Genomic DNA, 9762 nt, shown 5'->3' with positions numbered 1-9762 from the left:
TCTCTCATACACATATTATATATATATATATATATATATATATATGCGGAAAATCATCATTATCACAGTACCACAACATTTATTAATAAAAAAAATATTTGACCTTAAGACTTGACAGCGTTACATCTCAGATTATTAGTTACGAGCTTAGGGATTTATAAATGTGAGAGAATCAGAGAAGCGAAAATTAATTACAAGAGTATCAGCAACAATATAAAAAATTAACATACAGGGAAATAAGGAAGAGATTGAATGATGAATGGCTTTTCAGCAGTTCCTCATAGGGCATAAACCTTGCCTTGCTTCTTAGTTAGCGTTTCCATACTCATGTCCCACGGCTAATTGAATAAAAACGTCTCTCCCAAAATTTCACTAAAAAGGGGATAGAAATTACAAACTTTTTGGGAAGCGCTAGGTCTAACCACAAACTTAACAGAATGAAAATCAAACAGTATTATCAAACATTCAATTAGTTAGTGCGTCAGATTTTGCATGAATTGCATTTATCACAGAAATCACAAACATGCACATCACTATATAGTGACGCGTTACTGTACCTTTCAATTTCAATTGCCGAACACGTGTATCATTTTCTCTCTACATTGTATAATAACTGGATTAATTTACTTGGCAGTATCACAACCACGTGGTCATTTTGTCTAGTAATCCCTGCACACGGGGGATAATTTCTAACACTTCCCAGCTAGTTACACACCGTCTCGAATGTCTTGGACGTGTTATTTACAAGTTATATCACCTTACAGGTGTGATATTTGTGACCGATCAGCGAATCGGCAGATGCAGCAAGTGTAAAGGCACACAAGAATTCGTCAAGCCTATGTAACCATAACTAAGCTAACAGTTATTCACTGTCTTAAGTGTGGTCCATTCAGGCGCGGATCCAGAGTTTACCCTGACTATCGCACAGATGGTGTCCAAGGGTTGGCGGGGTCGTGATGAGAAAATAGCGTAATTTGTGGTTGTTGAAGGGGGATGGGGTCGGGGATCCTCCTTCGATTTTTTTAAAATTTCATAGATGCTTGGAAATGCACTTTCCTGCATTCTTACGTCTATATGTGAATGAATACACTCAGAATTAATAGTTTTAACCTACTTTACTATAGAAAATTATAAATGATGATAAAGATGATGAGGAGGAGGCAGCACGCTAGGTGATGACAGGCTCCTGTGCAAGATTAATTACCGAATCCTTTGATGTGAAGTATCAACCGAGGCCCGTAGCCTGAGTTACGGTTGAGGTTTGGCAACATGGTATCGTCGTCGTCATATTTTCAATGTGACTCAGACGTTGGACAACAGTATTGTTCATTGTCTACAAGTTATGCTAATACGATTTATGATATCTGTTTCGTACAGAAAGAGATATGAGACGCACAAAATATCAGTTCAGGTATTTGTTTACTTATGATGATGATAATGATGATGATTATGATGTTGTTGATGTCAATTAATCAAATGAACAGTAAAAAATCAAAAGAATACCAATAATATTAAAAAAGGAAAAAAAAAAACATGCAAAATTCAATCTAAAATTTGTGCTAAATGCACCCTAGCCCCTTAAAGTGTAAACAAGTTTGTATATCCTGGTACTAGAGGAACTTGCCAAGTAGAATCTCTTTACCTTAAGCACTCCTTATCCTCTACCCCAAGTCCCTGGAAGCTCCGACGTTTTAGCACACGAGCCGTATTTGTTTGAATTTTAACAGAAAATTGAACAATTTTAGGTGCTGATTAACGTTTTCAGTGTCTATTAAAAAATAAATCAAAGAATACAAAATTGAAATGAACACAACAATTAATAATTATCGTCTCGTACGTTAGTTTGAGTGATATAGATGAATTCGTTGACATTGAAAACATAAGTGTAGACACATTTGGTCTCATATTACTGTACTGAATTTAAGGAACTACTTAACATTATCCAAAATTAACCACCTTTGGCTGTTAAATTTTTCTATTAAAAAAATTAAATGGGATTTTTTTTTTTGTAATTATAAGTTTGTTTATATACAATTATAACAAATGAATAGTAAGAACATAAAAAAAAAATACAAATAAATTAAAAGCAAGTAAAATAAACCACATACACTAATGCGATGCCGTATTCATTTGCAGTTTCTCAGTGCATGGTTGTCATTTTTGACTTTTTTACTAGATGTATCAAATTTCAGCTTTTGAGTGTGTTTGTAAGTTTTAAGCTCTAGGTCCAAAATTAGGCTCCCCACTCCAATAAAGACCTGTTTAGTCCATAACATTCGTTAAAATAATAAATTACTAATGAATTAAAAATAATAGTAATAGTTAAAATAATGGGTTTTTTAGTGTGAATTAGTATATATATGTGCCTTTCAATAAGGTTATAAGAATCTACACACACATTATCCTCCCATGTGAATGATTCTTGATTAACCATACATTGTGATATAAATCAAAATACAAAACTCAACAGTCTATTTTGATATTTTATCTCTAACCCTGACCTTCGCCATTGGCCAACGGTGTGAAGGTGTGGATCCTTGCCTGCCATATACTTAAATTAAATTTGCCTCGTACTTCGTTGGACTTGCGTGTTTCTAACCAGGCACTATCAAGGGCGGATCCAGCTTTTTGTGAAAGGCTTGTGTGTGTGTGTGTGACACATCTAGATGTGTATAATGGACATGTGTTATATAATTTGGAGGGGGGTCCTCCCCCTAAAAATGTCATTCCTTTGATGCTCGGATATGCACTTTCCTGCATTCTCAGCATTTCTTCAAATGTTTTATATTTTCTTATGTGATTATGGAAAAATGATGATGACAGGTGGTGGATTAGTTTGAGAAATTAATAATACGATTGAGGTGAGTTCATAGGGGCCCGGGGACCAGAAAGGCTCTCTAGTCGGGGTACAAGGGCTGCATTCCGAGAAGTATGTTAATGACTTTGCAAATAGGCATATGAAGCACCGTTAAAGCTTTGTCGTGTAGAGTAAGACGTCCCGACAAATTCTGTTGAGCTTTTCCGACTGCATGAGTGACGTCTTCCAGACAGGGTCTATAAACCACCCACCCATGCCACTGGTGCAACTCCGATAATTCTAGGTCAAAATAAAGCGATTTTGTTTTTCTGAGAGACTCATTAGCTCCTCTCAAGGAAAACGCATTTTCAAGCAGAGCAAGAAACTCATGACTAGACTGACAATGGGGCTACCATGACACCACGATCAGAATCCTAGGGATGAAAATAACGGTTTGGGGTTTCATTTTTTGGACATATCGCTAGCACACATCCTAAATCACTGTCTGCGTATTATGTTCAAGCCATATTCCCTGATTCTATTGCCACATACACTTTCTGAAATTATCTCAGACAGCCCATAGAAGTTATGTAACTACAGGGTGGGTGATTTTCAAGGTGTCTTTGTTTTTTTTTAATCAAAGCATACAAGTAAAAACAGAAAAATTCAAGTGACAATTTTGGGGTTGCTTTTTTCTTTAGTCAATCGTTTAGTCAATCCTTCAATATTACACAGATACAAATGGATATAAATTTTCTTTATTTTAATTAACCTCTGACATATTATTGCCTCCTCTAACTTCTTTTGCCAAAACTATTATATCAAAATTATGTTGAGTTACATGATCTTTACGTATATAATTGTGTATAAGATTATTCATTAAAAAATAACTAAAATATTGATGGTACTGTAATAATAATATCAGTAACAATACTAAAATCAAAATATATTATTGTTATCATTAATAATAATACAAAAATGATGTTAACACATAAGGCGCAACTTTTTTTTATACCATGTTTCGGGAACCCGCCTCCTGCCAATATTAATTATGTCAAATGAAAATAAAAATTTTTATTTTTGGACAATTAGCAAACCTGATCCACAAAAAATGGAAATTTCAGAAATAAATAAAAGATTTTTTTAGATTACGCCCGCCACTGCCTTAAAATTCCTAATTAGTATGTATGAGTAGGGAGGTTGATAGTTTGGAACCGATGTGAATTTTTATTCCCCCGGCGCTGCCTTGAAGTCTCAAAAAATAAGATATGCATATGTGGCAAAGACAAGCCAAACCAGTCACTCGTCGCAAATCATGTTTCAGAGATAATGGCCAAAACGGGAAAAGTGCGGGAAAGTCAAAATTTGTGAAATCTGTTTTATTGCACTTAACCTTTATACATCTATATATCATGCTATGCTGTTGTTTTTCTCATTTTCAATGTTAAAACAAAAATTTTTTAATGATTTGGTGATGATTTCTGCCTGAGAAATGCCAGAAATCATAAACTTTGAAGGCTGATTTCTCCAATATTGTTCTTTAAACAGCTGTATATTTAAACTCCTGTAACTTCATAACGAAATGTCCGATTTAAATGATTCTTTTACCATTTTATAGCTCTCATTTTACTGTTTAACACTGTAGTAATAAATAAATATAGATTTCTGCGACGAGTCACTGGTTTGGCTTGTCTTTGCCACATATTTCTTCCTCATTATATAAACTTAAAGCATTTTACCAACCTATTACTACACTGTTTACATTCAACAATAAAATTGTATTTTTGTTTTCTCCTCCGTCTTGAAGTTTTTGGCAAAGCCATTTGCTAAATAAGAAGACTAAATTTTATATTTATTTTGACAATCTGTAAAAAAAGAAGTTCTTGAAACAAGGTATAAAAAAAGTCTCGCCTGATGACAATAATGATATACAAATTGCACAAAATTACAAGTTGAATATTTTGTTGTATGTCTTGGATATGTCTGAGGAACAGCTACTGTATGGATGTTGCTATTGATAACTTTTTAATAATAAAATGTTTTTGATTCAATTTTATTCCATGAGGGAAATCTTAACAGCTAAAAACTTGAAAGTTTAATTAAATGCACCTTCAGGATTATATTAGGGATAGGGGGCACTCTATTTGAATTCAAATAGAGTTCGAAACTTATATTTTAAGGACACGCCCCCTTGCGGCAGTACTTTTTGAAATAAGATTACGTTCTAATTCCAAGTGATTAGTGCTTATTTCAATACATAACATTGACATGCATTTAAAAATATTAAAATTTAGTGGCAAAAAACGTTTTCCCCTACTGGATCCGCGATGGCCTCCCGCACTCGTGCAAGCAAGCAAGAATCTCCCAGAAAATAACCCTGCTCCCATTAATTTATATTTGCATGGCATGTTATCATTTCTTTATTATCAATTGTCTCGCGGAAGTCAGTACTGATGGGTATCACTACGTCCTTATCATTATCAATATTATTACAAAATAAAATTAAATGTGTTAAGAAAGCACATTAAACAGATCAGTAGCAGATTCAACCTGCCCGGGCCCCCTACATTTTTCAAAAAAGTGATTGCCGTTTCTGGCCACCTAGAGGTGCCTTGATCATAAATTTTCTTACCTCAGCCTCAACCATAACAGGGCTGAGGTTGTCTAGGGTGTAGACCCTCCATCTGTAAAGGTCCCTCCCTGGATCCGCCACTGAAGTCTCCCAGAATTGACCTCTTCCAACCTGTGACCCCTGTGACAAATACCTGCAGTTTGCCATATAAAGCATTAGATGTCATCACACAGCGATAGTCCCTCAAATACTGTTCACATTGTGTTACAATACAAGCGTTACAATTATGTCATATGCAGCTTTGGCTCTCTAATCTTCACATGTTTCTTGGGAGCAGGTTTTGCATCCAAACTATAATGAAGGTAGAGGGCAGGCATCCTTCTGCTCTTAATGATCACTGACACACTCAAGAGTTGGAGGGTCTTCTAGGCACAAATAATTCAACTGTTCCATCCATAACCACCTAGAAATTAAAAATTACAACCACCTATTGTACTATATTAATTAACTGATAACAATTAGGAATGATGTTTATGATAATATATAATTTACATGTATATTAATTTTCATTTCATTTTCACAAATGATATATTAGCGATATTAACAAAATCAATAGTTACTTTATAAAAACAATGTGTAGTGACAATTAGAAAATACATAATTAAAATTGTTTTTACCTTGTCCCTTTCTGTTGCTATGCATACAGTTGAGCATGTGACCCTTGACCTGTCAATCTTTAATATCTCTACTTTGGCAGTCACTGGCTCACCAACAAATACTGAAGAAAAGGTACAAAAAAAAAAATTAGCAACAATTTAAATCATCTTTCCAGCACCACTATCATTGCCTCCATTGCATGCTACTAAAACACCTTCTTCATAACAGTTTACCAGCATTGTCATCCCTGGCACAAAAATTGTCGTCATCATCGTAAGGCTCAAAATAAATGTTAGGTTGCCCAAGCCGACTAACCCAAAACATTGAAATTATAGGGTTGGCTTTTTATTTATTTATTTTAAAAAATATAATTTAATGTTTCATCTTGTTTAGGACAAATTTCATATAATTTAATTTTTCCTTAACAAGATGGCACCTAAAATATTTGTATGATGTTACAAAAGGCCACTTTTCAAGCTTTAAATAAGAAATTTGATAATTTAACCTGGATTTGACTATATTAACAAACACACTGAATGGAAAGAGAATGATGGTGGGCAGTGAACCCTAAAATTAGGTCATTAGTTTACAGAAAAATATTCTGCCTGACGCTGATTTCCAAATTTTACAGGGCTAGACCAACACAACAATTTGTTTAAGCTAATATGCAGTTGGCCACTATACTTACAAGGTGCTGGGAAGTTGATGGACTGGGAGATAAATATACTGCCGTTACCAGGAAGCTTGGTTCCAAGAACCCCTGATATCAGACTACAAGAACAAAAACAAATCACTCATGTTAGAGTAAGTTAGACTAGTCCATCCAAAGTATTAGAGGATGTGTATGGTATCATGAAACATAAATTCATGTTAAATAAATAATGCCTATGGTGAAACCATGTTTTAACAAACATCTGTGTTATGCCCACTAATGGGCGTGCTATGACATCACCATGCCCATAAGGTCAAAGAATAGATATTTGTTACTGAAAATGTGATAGTGTAGACGGAGCATAAGGCTTATCATACCCATTCATTAAGACACCATGCACGACACATCTTCCAAACCGGGACGTCTTTGCATACTCTTCATCTAGATGCAGAGGGTTGTAATCGAGGCTCAGCTCGGAGAATGTCCGAACATCTTCAGCAGAGAACACTTTACTAAGCTCTGCAGTGTCGCCAACTTGAAAGCTAGAGATGCAACGGAGACCAGATCCAAATATTAATCCCGTACTTTTATTCAGGTGACGAGCGAGCCTCAAGGAGAACATCTGAGGTGTCTTTTGTTGTATTTTACAATTATTTTGAACCCTAAAATGGAAATATAGAAAGGAGATAAACAAGTGATTAAATAATGATTAAAATCAATTGTAATCATCAACTAAAATGCAAGCAATCTCATTTCGTTTTTACTTCTATTTTGAAATATTGAAATGAACAGGACCAAGGATGACCTAAAAAAACAATCATCATGAAGCATGAACATGTACTGTGTAAATGCACATGAGTCGTACAAGTATGGAGATTATGATATTCATTGAAGCATAGGTCTCTGGCAAAGTCAAGTAAAGTGTATGCTCATGTTGCACTTTACTGTAGTTCTTTCAAATTTGAATTATTTTTGTATGGAAATAAATTCGAAAAACATTTTGTGTTCATCAATTACAAACCAAAGAGCAAGTTGCTTCTACTAATTCTAAGATGTTTGATACTCATTTTGCTAGGCCTGACCAATACCTATCGCCACCTTCTCTAGTTCAATCGAGCGGGCACCGGTACCCGTTCTCGACTATCATATACTCAATCTACAACTAACTAGGGTAGGCCTAGCTTGAAAACATTCTTAGCCTTAGTACACAAAAATATTTCGTACCTTTTTAACTGAATCTTGTGATGTGATTAAAAGAATAGATTCATGATATCAAATTGAAGGTTTCCTTGAAATTTAATAGTTACAACCACTTGAAAATAACAGAAAAACATAACATACGAACATGTGTGTTTATCAAACTGTCACGGATCATTAAACATACATATCCCAGCGAGGGCGGGCTTTAAATTTTGAATATTATTAGGTGGGCAGACAGAGCCCCATACATAAAGCTATTTATTCTCTATGGCCCCATTAGAGGTATGATATTCTAATATTATTATGTGGCAGAGCCTTTACTACACCAGACTAGATCGCTAATACATTTTTATGCAATTATTTAAACCCTAAAATGAAAGATAATGTGTAGTAACAGACAGCAAATACATCTTAAGTTGAAACCACAATAATTTTCAACCGCAATTCCATATAGGCAAGGCCTAATGAATTTTATTATAAAACTCGGTACAAAACAGACATGTTTCGGCAAATCCTTCGCCATCTTCAGTGTAACGATTGCTAACATGCAATCTACTATATAAAGGGAGTGAAACTGTGAAGCATTGTACTTTAAATAAATGGGAATTGAACCATAGCTATTTGAACAGAAATCATGACATTGCATTTTTAAGGTAACGATTTGACTGTAAAGAAGAAAAAAGGAGATAAGTAATTAAATCATTTGTAATCATCACATAAATGCAAGCAAATTATTTGTTACATCTAGGCCTACTGTATTTTAATATAATAAAATGGATACGCATTACCTAAATACCGTAAAACCTCGAACTCTGGATATTTGCAATGTAAAGAGGGGGCTTCTTTTCAAAATGAATGCAGTAATTTTGGGAATTACTACTATAAAACAATATACATTGGGCCACTGTCACATCAAACTGTATCATGGAGTGTTTTAACCGGCATTAAATCACCCAAACTACGGTAGAAAAAAGCTCCCATGCTATCGTGAAAAGAAGCGCATGGGCTTTTTCGAGATGGGCTTCTTTTCGAGCTACTTTTGAAAACTAAGAAGAGGAGCCGCTTCAATTCGAGATGGGCTTCTTCTCGAGATTAAGCCCCATTGGGCTTCTATTCGAGGTTTTACGGTATTACACCACCACACTTCTTCAAATGGCATCAAAGATTATTTTACGCGATTTAGATTCCCGACAATGAAACAAAGTTATATAGCGCCTCCACGCATATGTTCAGTTCTGTTTCATTGAAATTTCTAATCTGGTGACCACTATTCTGTGTGACCACTAGTATTTTAACTTTAGTTTTCTAAATACATGACATATTTAAATTACGAAGACTCATAATTTTCACAACACAACAAACATACGTTACAGGTGGAATAAGTGCAATAATCTGTCATTAAATCTTATCGACTGCGGCATTGGAGTTTCCCCCGGTAGCCTATACTCTACTAGGCCTAAGTCTTTTTATTTAAAATTACCATAATTATTTTCGTATATTTTGTCAAGCCACATAGTTCGATTTGTTGGCCTCCGTTGTAGGCGGGGTTGTGGCAGTTGGAACCTTGCTGTGAGAAGCCTGTTAGGTCTAGTCATCGTGCATCCAGACATAAAAATGTGGTTAACTTCCCGCTGACTTCCCCTCATACAACAGTGAAACAATAATATTGTACGGTATGTTAGTATTTAGCAGATATTTTTCATGCACCAAACAAGTTCTTACCATCTCGGTAAATTATTGACGTATTATAGTAAACCACACATGACCGAACTTAAAAAAGATTAAATTTATTAACGATTTTGTTTAAAACCTATGAAGATGAGACCCAGAAAATGTTCTCATTCTTTCGTCCGTTATTCGAGTTATAATATTATAATTATCATA

The 9762-nt window shown here is 34.8% G+C and overlaps 1 protein-coding gene across 1 annotated transcript; it reads right to left on the bottom strand.

Annotated features, from left to right (window-relative positions):
- Nucleotides 1-5350: 5350 nt before the first annotated feature.
- On the bottom strand, nucleotides 5351-8043 carry LOC117111955 (hydroxyacyl-thioester dehydratase type 2, mitochondrial-like). Its single transcript, XM_033255014.1, has 5 exons — nucleotides 7903-8043; nucleotides 7056-7340; nucleotides 6715-6797; nucleotides 6047-6147; nucleotides 5351-5832 (listed from the first exon to the last, which is right to left on the bottom strand). Exons 2-5 carry the CDS (start codon nucleotides 7298-7300, stop codon nucleotides 5776-5778), a joined length of 486 nt encoding a protein of 161 aa, XP_033110905.1. The 5' UTR covers nucleotides 7301-7340; nucleotides 7903-8043; the 3' UTR covers nucleotides 5351-5775.
- Between the last annotated feature and the right edge of the window lie 1719 nt (nucleotides 8044-9762).

Source organism: Anneissia japonica, unplaced genomic scaffold (assembly GCF_011630105.1).
Source record: "Anneissia japonica isolate Jap-2015-1 unplaced genomic scaffold, ASM1163010v1 scaffold1594_len1068242_cov183, whole genome shotgun sequence".
Classification (NCBI taxonomy): Eukaryota; Metazoa; Echinodermata; class Crinoidea; order Comatulida; family Comatulidae; genus Anneissia; species Anneissia japonica.
This window is presented reverse-complemented; position numbering and strand designations above follow the sequence as displayed.

Coding starts and splice junctions, on each gene's coding strand:
- LOC117111955 (XM_033255014.1), bottom strand. CDS start 7,300: ATGTTCTCCTTGAGGCTCGCTCGTCACCTGAATAAAAGTACGGGATTA. Junction 6,148..6,714: donor CATCAACTTCCCAGCACCTT/GTAAGTATAGTG, acceptor CCTTTTCTTCAG/TATTTGTTGGTGAGCCAGTG. Junction 5,833..6,046: donor TAGCAACAGAAAGGGACAAG/GTAAAAACAATT, acceptor TTTAATTTCTAG/GTGGTTATGGATGGAACAGT.